Source organism: Taudactylus pleione, unplaced genomic scaffold (genome assembly GCF_031769625.1).
Source record: "Taudactylus pleione unplaced genomic scaffold, aTauple2 ptg000102l, whole genome shotgun sequence".
Lineage (NCBI taxonomy): Eukaryota > Metazoa > Chordata > Amphibia > Anura > Myobatrachidae > Taudactylus > Taudactylus pleione.
The window spans coordinates 5,863,325-5,890,100 of NW_028284504.1; the positions used below are offsets into that span (position 1 = coordinate 5,863,325).

At 42.2% G+C, this 26,776-nt stretch overlaps 1 protein-coding gene across 1 annotated transcript in view; it reads right to left on the reverse strand.

Moving 5' to 3' along the window:
* Window positions 1–1,446: 1,446 nt before the first annotated feature.
* MRC2 (mannose receptor C-type 2) overlaps window positions 1,447–26,776 on the reverse strand; it is an 84,508-nt gene continuing 59,178 nt past the window's right edge. Inside the window, exons 18-30 of the mRNA XM_088470707.1 lie at window positions 24,667–24,734; window positions 16,788–16,888; window positions 13,220–13,365; window positions 12,441–12,555; window positions 11,282–11,439; window positions 9,776–9,881; window positions 8,587–8,825; window positions 7,923–8,091; window positions 6,977–7,126; window positions 5,397–5,516; window positions 4,083–4,262; window positions 3,590–3,616; window positions 1,447–2,691 (exon numbers count right to left, since the gene is read on the reverse strand). Of these exons, the coding sequence (XP_088326833.1) occupies window positions 2,468–2,691; window positions 3,590–3,616; window positions 4,083–4,262; window positions 5,397–5,516; window positions 6,977–7,126; window positions 7,923–8,091; window positions 8,587–8,825; window positions 9,776–9,881; window positions 11,282–11,439; window positions 12,441–12,555; window positions 13,220–13,365; window positions 16,788–16,888; window positions 24,667–24,734 (1,803 nt within the window). The 3' untranslated portion in view covers window positions 1,447–2,467. The remainder of the gene's footprint in view (window positions 2,692–3,589; window positions 3,617–4,082; window positions 4,263–5,396; window positions 5,517–6,976; window positions 7,127–7,922; window positions 8,092–8,586; window positions 8,826–9,775; window positions 9,882–11,281; window positions 11,440–12,440; window positions 12,556–13,219; window positions 13,366–16,787; window positions 16,889–24,666; window positions 24,735–26,776) is intronic.

Consider the following 26,776-nt stretch of genomic DNA (forward strand, 5'->3'; position numbering starts at 1 on the left):
TTGGTCCTGAAGCTTGCGCAGAGCAAAAACTTGCATGCTATGCTCCGCAAATGGACTTGTGTTCAAGTCTGTCTCACCACCTATCACAGGAACTACTGGTCAACTCTGTGAAATCATTTCACTGACAGGGTGGCAAAGCAAGCCCATTCTGTCGCAAAAGTATGTTAAAGGGAAAAAAATATACTTTTTTACCTTATTTTCTAATTATCTGTGAAGAAAAAAAAAACTGTTTTTCATTCTTTTATTAGTGCATTTGTCAAGGACAACCAAACAGCATGTTACAGTGGGGGAGATGTAACAAACCTTGGTGAGAGATAAAGTACCAACCAACCAATCAGCTTCTATTTGTCAGAATGGATTTAGCTGGCGAAACCTACTTTCATGTTATTTAAAGAAAAAAGTAATTTATATACTTAGAATGGACTGGTTGGAAGCCTCTTTGGCATATTTTTTTGACATGTGGGAAAGTTGCAATGCAAAACTTTCAATGGGTACAATAGCTGCTTTATAATCTTTCACATTGTGGTGTGATCTAAGGATTGTCAATAATAATCCACCTATACCAGTGCTGGATGATTCTTAAGCTGGGTACAAACTGACAGATATATTGGCCGATCAATTGATTGGCCACTATATCTGGTGCCCGTCGGCCAGTGTGTACCAGCGATATATCTGTGAACAATGTAGTTCATAGACATATCGCGTCGGCTGTGCTGCACAGCTGATGGACAGATATGTCTGCAGATATATCTGTCCATCTGCAAGTGTATATGGGTGATCAGCTGATCGCTCGCACACATGCAGCGGCAGCTGTGGGGAGGGGGCAGACCCGCCTTCGACCCGCCCCCAGCCAGCGGGACCCGTGGCTGCCTGGAATATGATGGTCATTCAGTGTATATGAATGACCATGATCTACAGATCACACGATCTGCATATATATTTTTGCAGTGTGTACTTTAAGACCGCACAGCGGATATATATTTACTTACTTTGTGCCTTATGACAGATGCTTGTATTTCATCTACTCTGCTTGACTTTGTGTTATCACTATACTACATATACTCTATATCAATGATGTTTATTACTTTGTTTAATATTCTATGCTTCAAAATTAATAAAAATACATACTGTATATATATATATATATATATATATATATATATATATATATAAATATAGTTGTATCCTTTTAATAAAGTTTGTCCATTAAGACTTTATTTATAGGGAGTAGTACATAACTCCCAAATAAGAATGTAGAAGGAGTGGAGATGATGGGAGTGAATGTATCCAGCATAAACAACTGGATCCCTTACATATACGTATTTGACTGACCACCAAAATAGTGCATCTTGATGAGGAGAGAGTAGATAACCTCCCATAAACATTACAAGTAAGGGAAACAAATGTATCCGCATATATGAAACAAATAAGAGATGACATTACAAGTGATTGCGTTCACGTTTATTGCCATTGAACATACACCCATATGTCAGACCCGCACATATGGGTATACATATAGTGCTCTGTCTGACGTCCCCTGAATTTAGCACACAGTGTTCTATGTGTGGATCTCCTTGATCAAGTGCTGCTTTGTTCCAGGAGACGCCTTTCACCAAACACGGCACAAGGGTGGAACATTCATGGAGGAGGCACTAGGCAAACCGTAACTCTTCCTGCCATGGCACTGCAGTAGCGAGGAGAGGTCTTGTGTATTATGAATCCCACCCAATGACTTCTCTGTTCCTTTGGTGGCTTCTGAATCAAGGAATCTCTAAGCTGTGTCTACTCTTGGCATATACAGTATGTGCAATGTATTCATTTGCAGACAAAGTGCAGTATATTCTACTATGCCTAGCAGTGGTACTAAGGCACATTTTTGGTCCCCATTTTAAGAAGACAGAAACAAGAGAGGAGAAGACACAGAGGAGAAGCAGAACTAATGATATGTCAGAGGAAGGATGGACAGATTAAAAAGAAACACACAGAACATGGAAAATGGCACGAGGCTACAGACCTAAACAAGTATATCTGTAATAGCCACTTTTGAGATATGAATATTAATTCCTCGTCTTCTGTAGCCTAATATCCATCCAGGGCAGAGGCAGAGAATCTTCTTATAGTCTTGTGTTTACAAGAGTGAACGCAGCTTGAGCCAGACTTCCTGTCTAATCTTAAGAAAAGATCTTATGTAGTGTAAAGGTTGGTAAGGGGCTTACTTTCAGGATAAGGGGTCTGTCCATATTTACAGTTATGGCTTCTTGGTGTTGGAGCAACTTGAAACAGATTGCGCAGCAATGTTCAACAGCCCCCAAATAACACTGACAGTGTACAAATTAATTTTCAGAAAGGGGCATCCTGCACCCTCTAATATCAATGACCACCTCGATCATCAGATGGTTGGGAGAATTAAAAGTCTTGAACGATCCAACCCCCCTGTTTTATTTAGCATAATATCACTCAGTAACTACTACTCGTGCTGCTCATTCATTTCCATGTCTGACACAAGGATGTTCTTTTCAATCGATTCCCCTGGGTCAGTACTGGTGCGGCTGTATCTGGCACTCTCAAAGGCTCCTTGCTCAGCGGCGAGCTTTCTGCGTCGGTACAGGTAGATGATGACAACGATTAAGATACAGAGAGCGAATGTGGACAATACTACAACTGCCACTGCCGTGCTGTGCTGTGGTAGAACTATGGGGATAGAAGGATAATAAGATATTATTGCTTAGTTACACAGTGCAAATTACACAGTGCTGTACAGAGAGTATTTGTCTCACACACACACACACACACACACACACACACACACACACACACACACACACACACACACTTACTTCTATTTTAGTCAGCAAGCAATTAAACTACCAGTATATTTTTAGAGTTTGGGAGGAACTAGCTTGTTCAGAGAAAACGCAAGCAAATATGGTGAGAACATACAAACTCCACACTTATCGGCCCTGGTCAGGAATTGAGCTAATGAACCCAGTGATGTGATATGTCAGACATCAATGTAGACCACGGTGCCACTATTCTGTCCCACATATTTTGATTACGAGAGATAACTTTAGTTATGCTACTATTAAGATATTATTGTCAGAATATTGGAATATGCATAGATAACAACAAAAAATCATATCTATGCATGTTTGTTAGATACAAGTAATGATCCATTATAGTAAATACAGAAACTCAGCTTCATGTAACTTCAGGTTGCCAGGTATAATCATAAACCATAACTGGAAAGCCTTGAATTGTGTTTGGCTCATCCTTGCAGCTTGATTGGCTGATTGATTGAGAGATGGGGCTGTCCACCAGTCAATCATGCTGTGGAATGGCGCCAAACACATTCACCAGCACTACCTGGCTTTTGGTGGATGCAGTCCATTGAAGCAGGGTTATTTTTTAATGCATATGTGCGAATCCTTCACTCAGCAAAACGTAGGAGCCACCACTGCATTTAAATATAATTTAGTATATTTTTGGAATGGTGCAAAGAATAGCCTGAAGTGCCTATCATTTGGTATAACACCAGTTTTGGTTTGGTATGTAAGGTTGTATTTAATTATTAAATCTAATTGATACTTACCAGATTTGTCATATTTGGCTTCTTCCACTAGAAACAAGATGAGAAAAAAAGCAAAAAAAGAACATTGTTAGATTTAGAACACAAAAGTTATATTAATGTCTAAAGACTGTCCAGTCTGATGGCCAACCATTATACAGAAATCACTCATTCTCACAATTATAACCATAGACTTTATTTTTACCAGCGTTCTACTGTCAGAATCTCAATGGAATAAATAATTAACCATTAAATACAGTTTCTGCTCAGGGCCACATGAACTTAGCTTTCATTATGTAGTTGCCTCAACGTATAATTCAACAACAACTCTATAATAAACCCCATTTTTGCAAGCACCAACATTTTCAGTATATAAAATGCCTTTAAACAGAGCAACCAGATTCTAAGTGCAGGGTTGTGCATCCTATTTAAGTTGCATTACCAGCTAGGAGTAATAACCCCTCCCCAAATCTGTTCTCCACATCTCAGTCCTGCTACTTGTATATACTTGGCTCACCTCTTGATAATTTGCATATAACCCCTTTGCTGATATTGGTGCAGGAGCCCAGACTCCAAACTCCGTTGCTGCCTTCAATCCAATAACACGAATTTGGGCTCAACAGGCTGGGTCCAGAATCATGTTGTCCCCAGTTGGAGTAATTTACTGGCGTGTTATCGTTCCATAGTAGGGAACCTTCTGTAATACAGGAGGACAACAGGACATACGTTCACCTTTTCAATGAATGCACTTGTAGGACTTTGATTAGCATTTGTCCTGCACACAATGGACCTGTTTCTAAGACAGACACAAAGTCTAATGCAGGTATCCGTCCATCTTCATTTGCAAGCATCACTCCGCCCATTATTTTCCCGGCCAGGGTGGTAACCGTCATCATTAGTATCAGCACTTACACCAGTCTCATGCTGGGAGCAAAATACCTGCCTGAAAATGACATCACTTCTATGTACACACGACTAAAATGAGCACTGTAGTCTGGCTGCAAGTCCATGACATTCCCATGACACAGGTCTTTTCCGGTGTCCACGCGGTAGTCACCCAGAAACACCCATCAGAGTAATATGGTCACGCACAGAGCAAACTCTTATATACCCTGTGGATGTGTGCACGCATGGTGCATGCGCAGTCTGCAATTGGTCCTTGTGACGTAACCGCAGTCTGCTGATAAGTACAGTATGAGAAGTGTCGGCTTATGGACATGTATCTGACTGAATCAGGCACCAATATCTGACCATTATCTCGGGTCATTTTTGATTTTTACATTAATCCTTTAAGATTCCAAAAAGTGTCTATAACTCAGCAAAACGTATTTGACATATACGGTTACTTGAATAAACTACAGTAACATGGAACACATGATGTACTTATATTACTTTAGAATGATTAACAAGAACATTTAATGAATTAGGCTAGATTGAACAAGGCATTATGTGATCCATGTTTAGGTAAAGTTTAGACTTTATCTATGATATATATGAAATGGGACCCTTAGCCTTGGGAGTCTTCATCCATGAAACCATATTTACTTTACTTACAGTTCTACTTGTGCCCTGCTCCAACTCTATTTATAGCTTTTCTCCTTCTTACAAAAGGATCTGTCCATGTACCTGGTGACCTTAGTGGTGTTTACTGGTAATGCAGAGAAGGTTTGAGTACTACAGACATCTGTAATATAAATGTTATCTCCAACATTTTGTTCTGTATCTGCTTTATTCGCTTACTAGACGCACTAAGACGCATTGCTACATGTATCCTTTCCCTTTGTCTGCAAGTCTTGCACAGTGTCCCAATTTTACACATTGAGATTCAAACCTTTTATACTGAAAGACATGCCAAGCCAAGCTCCTCGGGACTGGCTCTCATATGTCTGCAGATGTTCCCATACAAAAAGGTTTTCTGTCTCATCCACGATGGTCAGAACCTCTCCACCAACTGCAAGACAACAAACAGCAATTCAGCACTCATTCACTTTATTCATCAGTAGCCCATCTTGGCTAGGCAAGTGTATCTATTTCAATCCTTGTCAAGCAAACAAAATGAGAAGCTGAATATATCACATATTATATATAAAGTTTCCCTCACTGTCATCTTGATTTCCAACCACATCTACTACTCCAATATGGCTGACCAAATTAGAGTATTTTCATTACTCACAACCCTGAGTGTAGTCTGTAGTGAACACCTCTAAGGGGGATCCCTAACATTCATGGCACTGACTTACTCTTATGTCATCACTCTATATGGCAGGATCTCCAGGGAAGAGAAAGCCACCAGTTTATTAATCTGGGAAAGATAGTGTCTGTGCAAAGTCCCCATTTTGTGATGCTGAGCCATGTATCCAATGATACCAGCAATATAAACGCATGTGCAGCCAACATAAAAGTTCCACCCCACCCAGGCAGGATCTAAGATGTTCAACTTACTGTATATGTATTAATTTACCTTACTGCAGACCATTGTCATATGCAGTGACCTATTTACACAGTGTATCTTGCCAAAAGTCTGACAGGAAGTCAGATGTGAAAAGTCATCCCATAATCATAGCCTTACCTAAAACATTCACTTCATGTTAATTCTGAATGATATTAATAGATTTTATTTAAGTAAAATTACTTTAGTTTAGGATGAGAACTGCATTTAAATCTTAAACGTAGCTCTAAATCAGGGGTGTGACTTCAGCCCACAACCCAGCCACCACGCAGGAACGCCCACCACTTTGCCGTCCCTTTTTTAAAACCGTATGTCCTGATTTCAACAGCATCCTTGTGCGCAGACTCTGGGCGTGATTTAGAGATGAACGTACATCTCCAATGTTTCCGGATCTGCACCTGCGATTACGCTCGCAGCATGATTAAATTGACACCAGATACACAAGACAATTACAATTCTGGTGAGTAATATTACTGGTATGTACTCTGCTTTTTGTAAAAGAAAGTGGTCTACTTTTAAAGGGTGGTCACCAGAATGAGATCAGCTTTAATAGTCAAGTGAGGTGTGCTTGCACTGGTCATACTGAAAAAAAAAATGGCCTGGGGAGGAAAGGGTTAATCAGTGCTGCTAGCTAAGCTCGTACTGCTATGATTACTGTGCTCTAGCATTATGCAGTGTATTCTACTTTGTTTCAATGTTGTTTGTGGATCTAACAGTTTTAACAGTGTTTTGTAATGAAAGCCCACAGAAGCCTGACATGCCCATGTGTACAGATTCCAGCTGAGATGGTGAACTGACATTATATAGAACAGTATCGTCGTAACACAAGACTGTATGTGGATCCATTTAATGATTGTCATCATTGACATTTGTATACACAGATATCTAAGTTTTATTACCACAAGACTAAATTCAGCACTTCCTTAAAATGAATTCTTGGAAATACATGTAAAACTGCATACCTTTCTGGCACCTCTTGGCGGCATCTTTCTGGGCCACGCTGACCTCCATGTGGAAGGAGTAGCAGTAGTCACGGAACGGGATCCAAGCCGAGTCAGCTAACGAGTTAGGGCAGCTGCTATTCAAACTCCATTTATGTGCTTTGTATGGTTCTGCCCAAGTGAATAGAATGTGAGGTCAGTAGAATGGTAGTGACTTTGAGAAATAATAATACAGAGAAGCAATATACAGTATAGAGATGCAAGACAAACAGCCTTCATTTTTCTGGAGTCTGTAGGCATGTGACTAGTGTGTCTAGTTCAGGTTCAGCATCATTTTCTACAATTATTAATCACAACTAGGACAGCATTGAAAGTACCTGTTGTGTATATGGCATGTGTCTAGCTCTGTCTGTTGGGTTTATTCATATGCATTTATTTCTGAGTTTTGGGTCTCAGTACGCATTTGTTTATGACTATAATTTATTTCTGCGGCTTAATTTATTAAATTTTTACTATGGAAGCTGTGTGTGGACCCTGATTAAGCACCACTGCACCCTCTACCGAGTTAATCACCCCAGTTTATCACAATATATATATATATATATATATACACATATACATACATATATATATATATATATATACATACATACATACATATATATACAGTATGTATATATTTATAAAATGGGATATAGGTGGCAGTCCAAGGTCTTGTAATGTTCAAGAATAGATGACAAGCTGTGTCAGAATTCTTGATAGAGGTCGCAAGACTGAAACGTTGAAGTCTTGAACATTACAAGACCTTGGAGTGCCGCCTATATCCCATTATACATTGGAGTACCGGTTGCTCTGGAGGGCACCTGAGTGAGATAAAATGAATCCTGATGCTCCATAAACCACAACACCTACATACCAAGCCTACAAAAATGACAAAGTTACCAAATACAATGCACAAAAGACTCACTAGTGTTGTAGTTACAGATAGCACCAGGGAGTTTGTGATCACAGTTCACTGTGCTCCATGTTCCCTGAGCATCCATGTACACACAGCCACTCATGTATTTGGGCTCTCCATCCCTCCAGTTGGTGTATGACAATCCATCGTCTGTGACCCATGAGTAAGACCGGGCACCCTACAAGAGCCAAAGACAGTAAGAAATGGATAATGTTTTAGACAGACTTTGCTACTTCACTGAATTCATACACGTGCTAATGGTTGCATCCACATAATAAAATAATCATTCTATTTATTTGCCATTTAACTTTTACATTAGAGAACAACAGTGCATTCAGTGCTTATAATACTCCGTCATTTTCCATTGTAACCAGAGCTATCACATGCAGGCTTCATTACATTTATTAAAATAACCACTTCAGAAAAAGTCTTATAGAGCTACTAATAACATTTTAAAATATTTATGTACAATACACTGTGATAATTAAGTAACATGGTTTTCCTATGAACACCAGAGGTCATTTTTGTAACCACTAAAGGATACTGTATATATATATATATATATATATATATATATATATATATATATATATATTTTTTTTTAATTATTACTAGCTCTTTTATATACAGTGTCTTGCATTTTACATATAATAGACAATGCAGTGTGCCACACCTCCTCATTTGACAGCCCAATCCATAAAGGGGTTTTTTGTCCAGTGGCAGCCAGTGTCAGATATGCCTGTTGGAAGGGGTCAAGGATACTAGTCAAGGTGGCATTCCGAGTCTCACATAGCAGACGGGCTTCTGACCAATACATTGGTTTCTGCAAAATCAGGAAGGAACTGTTCCTGTAATAAAGGGTGGTACTGGGTGGAAATGGAAACGGCTCAGATGGTGGGTTTAGAGAAGGCACTGCAAAAAAAAAGAACATATCTGGTTATATAATAAACCCATAAGCTTTTTAGAGACTGATGCGGAATTAAACGGCAGGCAGTATTCTGAGTATTTTTTGCACTCAGCATGCTCCTGGGCCGTGCATATCCAACTACAGTCAAGTCTGTATTACAGGCAATTCAGGGCCTGATTCAGAGATGGACAGAATTGCACAGATGCTGCGTCTTTCTACTCAGCGGCTGTGCTAAAATATTCAAGAGCAGTAGTAGGAGTCTGTAGTAGAAAGGTGCCCACTGCATGCTTTACTGCATGCGTTACGGATGACTTGTGTTCATCCCGGCATTGGACCCTTAGGGGTCGATTCAATTAGCTCGCCCCCACAAGTCCTACAAGTAAGGACCTGATTCGGATTAGTATGTAAACTAGATGTTGTATGTACTAATTTAATTTTTTGGGGTTTGCGCATGCGCAGGAACCATTCTGCGCATGTGGAGAATGTGTCCTGCGATCTCGCTCGCAGCTCCCCCATGCTGTAGCATTTGGAGGGTGGATTGGGGGCGTGTCGGGGCAGCATTCTGCAAAATAGGCGTGTCGTCCCCATTTTCCGGGAATGCCGAACCCAGGGTCTGTGTCGGTGGATGCAGATTTGCTGGCCTCGCAAGCCGCCAGCCTGAAAAAGCTGAAGCTTACTCAGACTGCATGGTGCTGCTGCCATGGTGATCTGATGCAGTGTCTATGGACCCTGCACTTGGATCACAATTGCTGTCAGGAGGCCTCTGCTTCCTATCGATGCCTTCTGCAGAATTTAATTATTTACTGGACGGTATTGCACAGCCGCTTCCTTGCATCTGTGAAATACCATCCAAATCTGTATTAGGCCTCAAGTGCGGCTTTATGGCTGTGTATTTGTGGCTAAATGAATGGATCACTCAGTCTTCTGTGTTAAGTGTAGCAAAACCAGCTCTCACCTTTGCTGATCTGGCAGATGTATCCATATTTTTCCAAACACAGTTTGTCATCCCATCGTCCAGTGAACTGAGGAGGAGGTCCATGCCAGATGGCAGCACAGCTAATCTGCAGATACATCATTTGTCAGATTTGCAGGACTTCAGCTATCTGGCTAATTTACTGCTGAACTTGAATCAATATATTTTCAAAACTTCAAGAAAGATTATTTCTTTGTCCCCCTTGAATGTCCTAGATGCAGAATTTACATCAGTACAGCTCGGCTTACATGGTGGTGCAGATGAAACCCTGACTCACATACAGGGAGGAATGAGGGCTCTGTCTGCACTCATGGCTTGCTGATAGCCCTTTTTATGGTCTCTGCTGAATAACTCACTTCCACATTAGTCTGCTGGAGTAGATAATTTGCTGTAATGGTATGCAATTAGCATTAAAAGCTAACAAGATAATATTTTAATCCATTTCTAGATATTCATAAGTGTTTTGGGGGGTCTTGATTGACCCTTATTTTAAGAGCCTCTGTCGTTCATTTAATTTAGATTTTGATGTATCTATTATTATGTATGCTAGAGTTGCGTCTGATAAATGTTGTATGTTGTTGAACAAACCAGGCCTGATTCAGAGTCGCACGCAATCCGCATGCAATGCTGATCTTCACGTAGTTGAGTTTTTTGGGGTTTTTTGCAACTGCGCATGCACAAAAATTTGTAAAAGATCCTATGGCGCATACGTTACGCAGAGTGCAGGCACAAATGCGTCGTTATGATTGAGACAGTCCAGATCAGATATTTTGTAGAAAAATGATGGGTGTTCCTGGGCAGTGACTGGGAGGTGGCTAGAAATGCACCCAAAAATAGTCTGTTCAGTGGGCGTATTATAGGAAAATTGTGGCTTTGTGAATGCAAGCGGCTGTATACATAGACGTACAGCCATAGGCATAGGAGGTCATGGTCTGACAGATAAACTTTGTACAGTGCGGCCAATGGTGGTGTATAAGGACACACCAATTGGTATTACAGTCAGTGTACGTACACTAAAAATGAACGGCTCAGTCATTGCACATTGGGGAGTTTTAGCGCCATTTGGATAAGATCGCAGACGGGCAACCGCCAACAGACGCTGCTGCGTGCGACTCAGAATCAGGACTACAGTGTGAACATATAAAGGGGTATATTTACTAAAGTGCGGGTTTTTAGAAGTGGAGATGTTGCCCATAGCAACCAATCAGATTCTACTTAACATTTATCTAGCACCTTCTAGAAGATAATAGCCAGAATCTGATTAGCTGCTATGGACAACATCTCCACTTCTAAAAAACACATTTTAATAAATATACCCCCAAGAGTCAGAAAGGTGTTATTATTAAAATGATTTACAAACCTGGGCCTCTCTGTGTCACCTGGATTATTTGACCTTCATGCTGTCAACATTAAATGAAATTAAATAGCAGTCTTTCCATCTTTAGGGCCCATGCACTGCAGAGCAATGAATAACATGCAGTCACTTACCATCTTTCCATTAGATGAGCTTTCCCTGGATGGTGCCCCTGGAACCCAATTCACATAGGTCAGAGGCTGACCTTCCTCCCACTGGAACCTTTGCCGTCCATTGTGGAGGCCAATCCAAAGGTCAGTGGTAACATTGGGGAGTATGGATGTAATAAATGCTGAACAGGAGTATAAACACAAAAATGGCTGTGACTTTAGATGAACTTCCTGGGTTTGTTTTTTTTTTAGCAAAAATAGTAAATGTGAATTACTTCTTTACTGACTAATATGCAGACAAGTAGTGTATGGAGTTTTGCATAAATGTACTGATGTGTATACCAACACCTGCTCCATATCTGCTTCCATATCTGATTAGATCTATCCGCTCTGCTAAGCCCACTCTGCTAAGCCCACTTCTGTTAGGAAAAGTGCCCCAGTGTAGCATTCTGCAGAATAATGAACCATCTTGGATATACAGTACTGTAAATGCTGCCAATATTAAAATGCCACTTCAAAGTTCTAAGTATAATGACTTGTGAATCAGCCCCTTGTAAGTACAACTGCATATAATATGGGAATTGCATCAAAGATTTGCAGTCTTTCTCTGGGCCCAAATCACTGAAGCTTCATAAAGGAAACCTAAAGACTTTCTGGTAAGTCACCAAGAGGCGCTCCTTGCACTAGCAACTAGATTAAAACGACATGAGGTTATTCTGATACATAACATCCGTCTACTATGTTGGGCCTACTCTGTATGTTTAATCTAACTGATCAACCAATATTACTATTTGTGGCCAGCTAAAAGGACCAAAACTAAATTTGAGCATGTCAGCAACACCTGTAAACCATTGAACCATATATGAAACATGCTTTACATATTTTTTAAGTTAGCTAAATTACTTCTGTACATTATGTATCCCTGAGATCTTCAAACATCCTCAAGATTATTTGACTTACATATACAAGCGGTCTGGAACAAATTTTCAGCAACTCTTAGGCAACTCTCTACCTGATTTTTTTCAGGAAAATGCTGAAATCCCATTTGATTCAGTGAAGCAGTTAGAAATGTAACAACTACATGATATCAAATTCTCTGGTAAGAATACCTGTGATAGAAGGTCCATATTAAGACTGACTTATGACATATATTACATTATATTATGGGTGGGCAGGCACTTACCTTGTTCCAAGTAGTTGTCTATTGTGGCAATTTCTCCTCCCAGGAGTTTGCAGGAATCTAGAGCTTGTTGCCATGTCTTAACCTCAACCTTACTGTCTGCTCTCACCCCAAAACACTGCATAGTGATAAAAGTCAACATTGAGGTCTTCAAGTGATAGGCATTAAGAGAGCAAAATTTTAGTGTAACTTAACATCTAAAATAACTTAAAACAAAGTAATGGTTTACAGTGCTCACACGTAATACATAACTAGAACATTCCTGATTAAAGGGGTTGTCCAACAGTGAATTTAACACCCCTGCTTCCATGTTACATGCAGTTGTGAGCCTGCTCACACTGTGACTCTTGTTACTGGAGGATTCACTGTATCTACTGCTTTTCAACAGTGTTCTATGGAAGCTCTTTCTGTTGAAAAACGTTGGATGGTTTGTAGCAAAGTTTGCTGCATGTTGTAGTGAGATCAAGTGCCTGACTGCAGGCAGTTGTGGGGGTGATTTGACAAAGCGACCCCATTATCTGAAGTGGGAAAGGTATATTAACCAGATGCCAGATGCGTAAGACTGGGCTTCCTTGACAAAGGATAGAATGATAATCTTCCAGCAGCTGGCAATCTCAGAGGGAATTCCCAGCCCCTTTGTACCTTTGTATCCTGCCCCAGTGTGTGCCGTGCAGCCGTTTACTGATCGGGCAGCCCATGGCTATGCTACAGCGTACATCTCCCAATCAGGCCCTATAACATGACAATTTAAATTACACGATTCCAATTCTCCTTCAACTTACCTTGTTCAAGAAAGGCAGCCAGCCTTTGGGGCACCCGCCCGCACTGGTTGGTGGCAGAGGAGGTAGAGTGGGTGATGGCACTGAGATGTTGCTTCTTCTACATATATACGGTAGGGCAGTGATGCATTTCTGATCACCCCAATTCTCTAGAGATAGAAATAAAACAGAGTGCTGTGTGCTAGTCATATACAGGACACATGTTTTACTACAACTGACATCATTGTGTCCAGTCTTATATATTATGGTGCCCTGGGTAGGTAACAGGTTACAGCCAAACATTGTTATAAACGGAAATTGTACCTTTGTGACCAAATATATTGCTATAAGTAAAGAAACTGACAACATTCCCTTCCATTTCTCTCATACCTGTCTTTCTGGCTGCTTCATACACTGTATGATATCTCACATCTCCAACCATGTTCCCAGCAGTCTTCACATCTTACATGTAATTCTGCTCCAGTAGCACAGTACGCATGCCAGAGCCAAAAAGAGCTTAACATAGAATTATGTTAAGTGCAAAACGGGAATATTACATAAAATAAAAAAAGCTTACGATTCAAAAAGCTTTAATTTAAAAAGCTGAAAATGTGGGATTACTTTAACGGATTATTATTTTTTTTTAAATGGCAAAGACTAAATTAGGACTGTTCGTGCCATAAGTATGGGATGGGTAGGGTATGCCCAACTCGGGCTCGGGATCCCGGCGGCCAAAATCCTGACGCTGGCATCCCAACAGGGTTAGGATAACGACACCTGTGAGTAGGTATCCTAACCCTCCCCCTCTCCCTACCCTACCCCTCCCCCCCGGTGCCTGAACCTAACCTCCCCCCCTTGTGCCTACACCTAACCTCCCCTTCACGCCACCTAAACCTAACCCATAGAGCCTAATCCTAACCCTCCCTCTAGTGCCTAACCCATAATCCTCCCTCCAACCCCGTTACTTACCTTCAGGATGCCGGCGGTCAGGATGCCGGCGCCGGGATTCTGACAGGTATCGGGATTGTGACGCCGGTATTCTAAGCGCCAGCATCCCCTGAGTCGAGATATTGAACGTACCCCATAAGTGTACCCATATAAATATATATATGATACATTGACACCTAACATGTATAGTTTACTGTAGTTTAGACAAAGTTACAGAGCTTGGGAGTGAAGTTGCGCTTTGTATTACTTTCTCTTTTTCTTTTTACTTATTAGTTTATCCCCCAGTAGGACAGGAGAGAGCTCGAGGGACACTACAAATATACTTTTATTTTTTACTCCACTTGTTTGCTTGTACCCAGTAGTGTTGTAGTTAGAGATAAAACAGTTGCTATTTTTCTTGGTATCACTGAATCTAATCTTAGGCTGGCCATACACGGGGAGATTTGAAAACGTACGACACCTCGGTACGTTTTAAAATTCAGCCCGATGCATCGCATGCTGCTGTGAATGGTAAACGATGAATCTTACAAGATGCTTCGTTTACCGATTTAACAGCATGACGGATCGCAGATCTTATGGTTTTCCATAAGATCTACGATGCCAATGTACGATGGCGGGGATGCGCATCACCATCGTACAGCATGCCAAAACACACACGATATGCACGATTGATCGTTGCGATCGATCTAAATCGTGCACATCGTGTAAAAAATCTTACTGTGTATGGGCCGCCTTAGGTAAAAACTGGTAATGATGTGGTCACTGGGTACCAGATGCTGATGTGCTGCTGTATATGCTGGATTGTGCTACACTAAGCTCATCATCAGCCATCACCATATGTCTTTACATCAGGCCTATAGAGCTCACAAAAGTTACACCACCTAAAATGCGTATCTCGGGATGCAGCCTCATTAAGTTGCATATAAAGGCTATATTAACATATGAACGCCCTTACCTTACTTACAATGGGCCTGATTCAGACCCGGTCGCAAGCGCTGAGCGTTCGCAACCGGGTCGATGGTGGCCCAGAGCGCATGCGCACGACGGAGCCGGCTCCGTCGTGCGCATGCGCGAGACCCGGATAGCGACAGGCAAGCCGTCGCTCCGGGTCTCGTACCAAAGGGACGGAGGGGTGGCTTTGGTGGGCGGGCCGGGGGGGGTGGCTGCCCAGACGGAGGCGTTCCCATGAGAACGCCTACCGTCTGGGGCCGGCCTCAATGACATCACAAGTGATGTGGATGGGAGACCTTTCGGCTCTGTTTGAGCCGAAAGCTCTCTGGGGCTTGCGACAACAAGACCCTACCACGAGGGTCTCGTCGCAAGCCCGATGGTTGCGATGGTCTTGACCATCGCGACCATCTTCCTGGCTGCTCGCTATAGCTGTGGGTGGTCACCCACAGCTATGCGAGCGGCCAGGAGGTCGTTCTAAAAAAAAAAAAAAGACTGGCCCTGATTCAGAGCGAGTGCTCTGTCAGAGCCACCGGCTCTGAATCAGGGCCAGTGTCATTTGCTTACTCGCCCCTAACCCGCGTCTCCAGGCGTAAGAGCCTCAGATCTAATATTTGCTCAAAATGTAAACACAGACACTAAACTGTGGATAAGTCCAAATCTACATGAGCCCCATTATGTTAAAAATCTTCAGATTTGCAATGTTATATGAACTTTTATCTGTATATATTAGTACTCAATTTCAAAAAGTGGCTACAGCATGTTTGAAGGCAGTAAATAAGGATACATTGGGAGATTATATATTGGGCTTTAAAAGCTAGAATTTGAACATTAAACCGAAAACTTGCCCTTTGTGCAGGAGGTTCTCAAGGGAGCACCAATATTGTAGTTCATTTTAGTAAGAGAAATTATCCCTGTTTATAAATTAGTAATCTGGTGAATATGAAGGGCCTGGTTCAGTGGCGCACGCCATCCGCATGCAATTCCGATGTTCACGTACTTGATTATGATCAACTGCATGCGCAACAATTTCTGAAACCCCCTACGGCAGATGCGATACACAGAGTGTACACACAAAGCTGCTGTTGCGACTGGGTCAGACGTTATCAGAAATGTGGTGGAAAACTGATGGCCGTTCCTGGGTAGTAGCTAGGTGGTGGCTGGTAGTGCACACAAATATGGCCTGTTCAGTGGGCGTGTTATGGGAGTGTTGAGGGCGTGTCAATCCAAGCGGCTGCATTCACAGGCGCACAGACGCAGATATATGAGACCATGGTCGGATGGAGAAACTACACCTGCCATAAGGCTGGTGAACCCAATGGTGGTGTATAAGGACGCACCAATCAGTATTACAGCGTGCATGAACGCTAAATGTGGGAGGCTCAGTCCTTGCACATTTGGCCGCACAGATGTACACAAGCGAAGAAGTTTGTAGCGGCATTTGCATAAACTCGCAGATGGGAGACCGCCAATAGGTGCTGCTGCGTGTAACTAAGAATCAGGCCCGAAGTCTGTAAACAGTTGAGGGAGGTCTGATCACCGGTGAATAGAACAACAAAGCACAATGTAATAAGACACATGATAAATGTGAGACCATGACATAAATTATCTAATAAGACATATCCTGTAGTAAGCCCTGCAATGGAAAGGAGAATTGGCTGAACTACATTATGTGCTGAATGTAAACCTTACTCACCCCGACTTGCCATCATGTAGACACATTTCTTCTCTCTGGTAATACGACCCGGCCGTCCATGAGCCCAGTTCACAAAGTTCAGAACAGACTTGTCTGACCATCTACAAAAATACAATATACCGTACAGTAGTGTCAAATCTAGGGCCACATCAACTTGAAGGTGAAAACCTCTGTCTGACCCCAACCCTTCCCGTTTCTTCTTCCCTGATACGGAGTGCATAGAGCGTACCACTAACTGGTTTGCACAGCATGTAATGGAAGTGACAGTGTGAAATACCTCCCACCTCTTCCTCAAGCTGGACCACTGGCTAAGCAGTACTATATTGTATCTATTATAATATTATAACCAGTGCCGTACCAGAGCTTTACGGCGCCCTGTGCTGACCACGCCCCCTGATAGCATGATGTCATGCTGAGGGGATGGTGCCGCTAGTGGCAGGGAAGAACAGCACTTCCCAAAGCATCCTCAGGATGCTCCGTGGATCTGTACAGGTACTACAGGCTGGAGTGTGCATGACTGGAGCATCCAAAGGACACTCTGTGCAGCACTTCATCAGCGATACTGATTGCAGGGTGCCATTCAAGTCACCCTGGTAGCCAGATGCAGGGACTGTGGGGCAGCGATGGTGCTAGCCACAGGGCCCTGCGCACTGTGTGGCGGCACCGCTCGCACACCCATGGATATGGCCCTGATGCCAACCTCCCTTTAGTAAATATACCCCCAAGTGTATCTATGCTTGTAGACAGGCAACAAAAATCAGAAGATTTAGGACCTCATTCAGAGTCGGTCGTTGCGGCCGCACGGTCGTAAGGGAAAAGGGACTGGATATGCAAATGATGCACTCGCAAGTTGCGTCCTTAAGATCGGATCGTTAGCTGGCCGACCAAGGGGAGGATGCGGCCGTAAGACAAAAAATACGCCCCCTTCTCATACGCATTACACGTCATCTCCGGCCATATAAGGATTAATCGAGACCATCGGAACTGGTCGTAGAGCTTAAGGTTGACCATACTCTCTCTTAAGCACTACAATCAGGTCAGTGTACAAACCACCCATGTCACGTGTGCCATGACACTACTTTGTTAATTATGCACTCCCATAAAACGCCGTTCGCATAATTAGGCACGCCTGCGTTCGGATCTCCACTCCCCCGTTTTCAAGCACCTTCCCCTGTTACCACCCACAAACGCCTCATTCTGTCACTCAATCTACCGACCTGGCTGTGTTCAAGGTGAGAGAAATTTCTGATCGTAGCCGCTAGTTTGTGCACATGCATTGCAAACTTTACGCATGCGCAGGTTAGCGAACATCGGTGGTGTACGACCGTGCGGCCGCAACGACCGACTCTGAATGAGGTCCTTAGTCTATACTATGCAAATGGATAAACATCACATCAAACCCACCTGTACATTAGTGGCCATGTCAACATATGTAACCATCATTATAACTAATCTAAATCCAAGGTGGATGTCTCACTTCTGCTCCAAAATCTGCAGATGATCCATGGAGGCAGCAAAACATATTAGCTTATTGGAAATCACACTTTTATCTGACGTATCCCAATTTCAGTGACAATTGCTAAGGCATGCTCCTGGCCATAACAATAGGATGCAGGATGGAAGCAACATTTGTTTGGTAGACCAGGAATGAGTTGAAGTCCTAAAACCAGAACATTTTTGTGAAAGTGTGTCTAATTCTCCTCCAATATTTAGTTGTTTTCATTAAAGCAATGAGTGTTAGAAGAAAATGCACGTGAGGGGGTATATGTACTAAAGGTCAATTATCATTTATTTTATATCGATCTAAATCAATCTAAATCTGTGTTGTGTTTCTGGGGCTAAATTACACATTTACTTACACTTAAAATACCATATCAAAATTTGTCTGTTAGTAAATGTGTGACTTCGCTCCAGAAACACAACATTGAGTTAGACCGATTTAGGTTGATTTAATATTGTCCTTTAGCAAATATACCCTGAGGTCTCCTCCATGTCACCTATCCCAAGAACCTTTATTTCAATACTACTACATTTTAAGATTATGTCGATGTATTTTACACTTTAAGCCATGAGAAGTCTGTTGTCTTCATATTCCTAATGATTTCTTGTCATATCTCCAGAAGCAGCATTCACGCTGTCAGTCAATCAAAAGGAAAGTTAGGGAACTACAGCTCCCTACTTCTACATTACATGCTGTGTCTGTTCTAAGATGAACGTTATTGACTGCGAGTGTTCACACTGTTCAATCACCTGGTGAAACATTTCACTGGATTGAAAACAAGTTTCCTCCTGCATCACCCAGGGCTCAAAATACTGATGACAGTGCAAGATGAGCAGCTTCAATGATATATAAAATAGAAAAAATACAATAAGCTTTTATTTAAAGCAGAGAATACTTTATTTTCAATCCTTCACAATGTTCACCTTATACAGCACATTTTATACTGTATATATCTAATTTTAAGATTTTGCTCTTTTAAATATGTTTATTGTACTGTTTAGATTTTCCGTGCACCAAATACAGACACCCTTTCTTCTCCCAAATTGTAATCGGCTATTGCTATAAATAATAACCATGGTAACATTACTCTGTCTATCTTTGCAACTGATATCAGCTATAGTATGTTATTTATAAAGACACACATTTTGTACTTTGTATTTCATATCATACTTTTAATAGTGTACTTCAAAAGGTAATATTGACTTCTCTATGTAAAATCTCTCGCTATATTACTATAAATGAATAGCTTGTCGAGAAAATTTGAAATTAAAATAAATGTGCTTCTCTGCTAAGGGGAGACGCTAAGGTGCAAAATGCACCCCATAAAGAGTATAAGACAACAACTAAGATCCGTCAGATCCAACTTGGTGCAGAATTATAGTGTTTTTTTTTCAGACTGGAAATGGTGCCCTTACATAAAGCAGGGAAAGTCCCTTACAATGCAGACTCTAGTCCTCTTTATGTTATTTAAAAATCTTACTCCACAAATAAAATCTAATCTCTTCATCGGTATGCAAAAGTCAGGACCACTGCACGGTCCCTGTGGGCAGTACCGTCGCTGCCCCAAGGCACCTGCAGGTGGCTTAAAGGAACTTCACCCTGTAGTAAGTAATCATTAGTGCAATTGCAAAGTCACCTGGAGCATCCAAGGAGCCTGTGAAGGTGTCCAGGGGGTCCTTAGAACTCTATGGGCAGTGCTCTACTTACCTGAGTCAGCAACCCTGCTCCCTCTAAGCGTGATGTAATGATGTTGCGGGGTGGGGCTAACAGGCTGTATGGTACCAAACAAAAAATGGCAGCTGCTCAATCAATCTAGCAATACTTTTCAGGTGCATGAAAGGGAGGGGTCATACCAAGTAGAAAAAGTGTGTGGGGGGTTTTAACCCCCTATTGTTCCTCAGCACACTGAATTATACTTGCAACAATATATGAAGATTATATGGGAATAGAAATTCAGAGATATTAGTTGCATGCATTTGCAAATACATGGGAAGCTGCTAGGCCTCGTCACGGCTTCTCTGTCACTAGCAGTCCCTAACACTAAGGGGTTCACGTCCGGGGCGCAGACCACCCCAAAAAAATGTCCAGCCCAGGACCCCCCAGGGCATAACACGAAAAATGGAAAAAGAGTGACAGTGCAGTGTAAAGTATAGATGTGTGCGAGTAGTTAATAAGTGTTGAAAAAGGGGTTAAAATATATGTGAAAAAATTACATGAATAAAAAACGAGCATAAAAGGTGAGGTAAAAAGTAACTATGTGTATTAAGTGGTGATGCCCTGAGGAGGCCCAGCCAGAGCAGCCTCGGGGACCCTACGCCCAAACGCTCACCCCAAATGTAATATATACCAATTATAAGGCCTCATGATAAAGTCACATATACATTTTGTCAAATGTAAGGCCTCATGATAAAGGGTGGTCTGTGCCCCGGACGTGAACCCCTTAGTGTTAGGGACTTCTAGTGACAGAGAAGCCGTGACGTGGCCTAGCAGCCTCCCATGTAGTTGCAAATATATGCAACTAATATCTCTGAAGTTCTATTACCATATAGTCTTCATATATTTTGCTGCAAGTATAATTCAGTGTGCTGAGGAACAATAGGGGGTTAACTCCCCCTTTTTCTGCTAGGCTGTATGGTACGTCACTGGTAAAAGTGTAAGGACGCCACTGTATCTAGTAGCACTTACAAGGAGCATATTCCATCCAACTCCACCCATTAGCCAGCAAAAATTTTCTGTACCTGTTACATCTGTCATCTTGCCCTGCATACCAATGCTCTGTGAGGAAAACTAGTCTCACTAGCTCAAATTGAGGAAAGTGACATCACTATAGAGCATTATGCCCTGTGGGGCTGATTCAGCATTGAGCTGAACGCAAATTCCCGAATATCGGGAATCTGCCCATGCCCTGGATATGTGCTGCGAATGTGCAGAATGGGTCCAGCATGATCGCATGCAGCCCATTCTATGCCTCTGCCTGAATGACAGGCAGAGGCATTTAAGCGGCGGTGCAGGGTCGGGAGTGGCAAGGCCAGGGGCTGCGTCCATGGATGCAGTTTCCTGGTCTCGCGAGCCGGCCAGCCTGAGTAAGCTGAGGCTTACTCAGCTGGCCGTCGGCCCGGCGCCATCCACCATCGCAACAGATGGTCACGATGGTGATCCCAGCCTGCGACCTCGGTCGCAGTGTTGGGATCGCAAGTGCAGCAGGGGGTGCATTTGCATATTAGCAAGGACGGAATTGCAAAGCTGCCTGCTTGAATCACCCCCTGTGTCTCTGCAATGACTTCCAGTGGAGGTAGTTATTTTGTGGGTTGAACAAATAACACAGCCTATACTTCCGAATAGCAAAGTTGGCTGCCCCAAATAAACCTACCCAGAAACACCTCTGCACAGGGGCGTTTCAAGAGAGGAGGGGGCCCGTGTGCAGTCTCTGTCCGGGGCCCCCTCCTCTCTCTCCGGCGGCCAGATGCGCACTGAGCGCAGCGCCGCATCGGTAGACTCTGGGTACTAGAGTGTGCCCAGAGTCGCATGCACAGGTCACCGGGAAAATGGTGCCGCGGCATTTTCCCGGTGTTTTCCCTTCTGGGCATATGCTTTTTGACAGCGATTTTGACAGCACTGATACCGGTGCCGACAGTGGTAAGTATTAAAAATATGGGTGCAGGGTCTGCGGTGTGGACCCCGCACACCTTGCACCCATTATAGAAATGCCCCTTCCTCTGCATTGCGTGACAATGAACATAAGACACCTCCCACCTTTCCCAGTAGTCAGGAAAAGAGTTCTGTCTGTCAGGACAGTTCCACTATGCAATGACATACAAATACATTTATTTAATAAAATACAATAATACTTTAAGAACTTTAACCGCTTCGCTGCTGTGGGTTTTCTCACCCTTGTTCTGCGGTAACAACATTTGTGCTCATCACATTCCAACAACAATTTAAACAGAAAATAAATATTAAGGGGTTCCAACATTTGAAAGAGGGGATCACCCTCTTTCTAAACTGGGTGCCCATGAAGTATTTGTTGTCAGGTTGGGGGAGATCTCCCCCCCCCCCCATGCCTGGACTTTTGTAATATGTGTGTACAGGTAGCAGTGGTATGGCAGAGTGAGTGTACACATCAGCGGATGCCCTGAGAGAAGGAACAGCCCAGCACTTAACCAGTGGGGTGGTCTATTTGGTAGCAATATGATTTTACAGCTGTACTCATTATGCATACATAGCACTTTTTGCATGGAGCGGAGCTTGAATGGAGTATACAGGTCACCAGCCATACAAGTGGTACCAGGCTTTCTAGAGGCGGTAGCAGCTCTCTGGTGGTGTGGAATGGCGGTAGTCTCTCTGGAAAATGTCTATCCTCCACTGTGGCTCTAACACAGTGACAAGATGGCGCTGCACATGCGCGGTAAAAGGGTCAGTGGCCATATTGTTTAGGGACAAGAAGCCTACCTGTAGGAACCTAAGTATGGAGTATGCGCAGTAGTGCTCTCCAACTCAGGGTTATTGTACAGGGTTATTGTCTGGTGATCAGTTTGATCACCAGAAATGTACCTTTATGTGGGCACACCATTTGAAAGAGAGGTCTCCCCTCTTTGAAACAAAGGTACCCTATCTTTCTATTTTATATGGTGAGGTGTCAGATGATCTTAAAGTCCCTCCCCCCACCATTTTAATTTTTTTCTTTGCCGGCAGCTGCTGCAGGTGTTCCCACAGGTGTCCTGGACCTCACCAGCCACTACGGAGGCTGAGTGGGGCTAGACTTCAGCACTCTAGCTGATATCGGGAGAAGCCCCACTCGTCCTCCACAGAGAAGGGGTTAAAGTAACATTTAAATAAAGAATGAGCATTGCACTATAAAAGACATGTCCAGGTGATAGCTTCATCCTATACCAGAACCAATATTATTTTAAAGCAAAATGTAGACTGTTAGCTGTTTGCATGTAGCACAGACACTTTGCAAACACTGGCCAGATTGTGCGGTATAAAGAAGAGACCTTGACACCATCCACTCCTCATGTGCTCATTGCACCACGTGTCACGTATTCTAGCATGGGAGGAATGTTTACTCTAGACCGGCAGGGTGAGCCACTGCAAGAGCTATAATTACCAGCATCCAGTTCCTCGCAACTTCTCTGTGTTATTATACCCAAAAGGATAAATATTGAGGTTTAGTTCTCCAGAATTAACACTGACTTCTCTACTACTCACATTTTGTTTTTGTTTTGTTTTTAATACATATATATGATATATAAAAGAAGCAGAGATAGAACATCTAAATGCTTAGCATATTTTCAGATATATTTTAATAATGCCAATTTTAGGCCAGTGGTTTAGGGTGAATAAATAAACTACCTGGAAGTAGTATTTAATCTTTACAAAACATTAACATACATAATTGTATTTATTTAATGTTTTTATAAGTATTGGTTACCTGGTTCCTGATTTATACAGCTCTGCCCTAAGTAACCTGCACAAACAGAGCCCCTAGTTATTACCCACCAAATCTCGTCAAATCCCCACGTACAGAAATCCTTTGGTCCTTAATATTAAACCTGAAAGGATTCACCACTCCTTTTAGAATTCTTCAGACACTACCTAGAGATGATACAGTAGTTGGCAAATATCTCAAGCCATTGTCCTATCTTCCCAAGCCTCTCATAATCTACCCATACACATTGCAATTTAAGCTTATCAATCTAATACAAATGACCAACCATTTTAATGTGTGTGTACATCAGAATGATCATTACACACAACCAAAATCTAATACTATACTTATATGGAGAACAATGACCCACATTACCACGCATGTGGGATCATCATTAAGCACCGTGAAGTACAGATGTTTCTGATATGCATAGCAATCTGCTTGGCCCGTCACCACCAATCCCAAACCACCAATCAGTTAAATGTAATAAAACTCCCTTTTCAATAAAAAGAATCGGCTGTTAAATTAAAAAATTTCACTTGCATATTTAAAATAATTATTATATTCTACTAAATTGCTTAATATTTTCTATTTTTCATTTTGCATAGTTGATTGTATATTTAAATGTAAGCATTCAGTATCTAAATAGCAAAACACATGGGGAGAAGAAGAAATTTGTCTTATACAAAGGTGAAAATAAGAGAAGAATTGGGTGAGACATTATAAAAGGATGGTCTTGGAAGGGTCGGAGACTTCAATGTTTAAATAAAGATGGACACAAAAAACGGCAAAGGCAGGGAACAGGACACCAAAAAGCAGCAGTGGTTAATAGAAATGTTCTAATGAAAACAGTCTGTCCAATGTGACAAGTATAACCTGTTTTAAAAGTTAAGACTAATACCAAAAGAAGGCAAATAATACAGAAGTAAGCATGCATCAAGGCTAGTTACCTGAATCTCCCATCATTCTCATACGTGTGTAGCCCAATCCACCAGTGCTGTTCCTGTCCCCGGGAGAACTTAGGTGAAAAAAAGGGGGAATGAATATAAAAATACAGAATACAGGACAATGAAAGGCAATGCATACAGTAGCAATAAGGGGCAAGCCAGACATTTAGCTCAGGATGTTGTGATAACAGCGGCCAATAACTTACTCTACTACCCCATAAGGTCAAATGTCACTGACTTTAGTGGTGCGTACACACTGGGCGATTAAAGTGGACGACTGAACGATAACGATATCGTTATCGTTCAGTCGTCCACTTTATCGTCCATTTTTAACACAAAAAAGATGAACGATGACGACGACGCGCGTTCCCGCGGGTCGTTCGTCATCCTCGTTCATCGGGCTGACATGCAGGCCAACCTGACGACCTCGTCAGGTTGCTGCATGTCAGGGAATGGGTGAGAGAGCCCGGCGCTGAACGATATCGCTAATGATATCGTTCAGCGACTGTGCTCAATGTCATGAACGACATTGAGCACAGCCTGCCGGGGACACACTAGACGATATCGCTCAGGGAGCATATCGTCTAGTGTGTATGCACCTTATTACTATGTAACTGCCATTCTATCATTAGACGGTCATAATTGAATATACATCCAGAACAAAGAGGGCACACACAGTGATTGCGTCTGATAGAATACATGACAGTCATGATTGCTTTTGCTGACAAGTATGGGTAATACACACATGTCCAGATGATGCTTATGACCCAAGTTTATCCTTTCTGATAGTTACTTGCACACACATGCTGTATTATTGTTTTAAGAAAACCTCTCATAGTTGTTTGACTTGAACAAACATATTTCCTCTTGTCTTCATCCTGCATTAATTACTCAATAGCTGGAGTTTGACAGGAGAGAGATTCTGAGGGGTATATGTAGTGGCGGCTTTTATAAGACGCTGTTTCTCGGCGAGTTTCAGGTGAAAATTTAAAGCGACACTAACATCAAGTGTAAAGAACGCCAGGTTTTATCTACTGTATATAATAAGCGAGAAAGTGTGTGCGTGTATGTCTGTCTATTTATCCTTTATGCACGCCCTGAGTTTTGTACCTAGCTCCACCAAATGTGGCATGGTGGTGTAGTTTGATCAGGATTAGGTTTTTGGCTATGTTTAAAGTTTTTCAGGGCCATGGAGGTCTACATGGTGCCCACCAAGTAGGCCATGGAGTCTGAGTCCTGAGCCAACTGGTTTAAACCAGTTGGCTCAGGAAGTCTGCCAGTGCCTAACACTGCACTGATTTGAAGGCACAGGCTGATATGTAGCAGTGGGGGGCAGGCAGAGCTCCAACGGAAGAGCAGTGAGTCGGAGGATTAACTGTCACACTGCACCTGCACTGACAGTTACTAATTTCCTAAAAGCACAGCTTCATATGCCATGGACTCCAATGTTTGACTGCAATGTACAAAATGAAGGCTGCAGATGTACTACAAGGTCCATTCTTCTCAGCTAGAACTTAATTTTAATACCACTTTCAATTTTTACTTGAAACCCACCTCTTCCAAAAAAGACTGTTTCGTAGATATAGCTCTGAGAGATTGATGCAGAGCAAAGGCAAGTTCCAGTATTGCTCCAATTCTAATGTCATCGTTATCAGGCCTGTGGTACTGACATGCTCCCCTGCAAGGGCAGAGATCCAAATCCCTACTCATTCATGAGCCTAACCATTAGTCAGCAGTGCCCATACATTGCTGCATAATTACTGATGTATTGTATACTACTGCTACTGGAATATAGCCATCTCTCTATTTGCTGCTTGAGACATGGTAATTACCGAATCTCAAAGTAAGCATGACATGTCCTGGAAAGTATTATTTTTCTATAAATAGAGAATAGACACAAAGTACAGACACAAATGCAGCACAAACAAACAAACCGGTTCGGAGTCCACCTGTCGTAAAATCGTATTTTTTAATACATAGGACCTTATTCAGAATTGGATGCAAACGGAGTAGCAAATTGCTTTTTCTTTTTTAAAGTTGCATTTTTATGACCTATTCAGTGTTAGTTACATTCGTAGGTCTGTAGCTGCAGCTCTCTCCCCTTCATGTACCT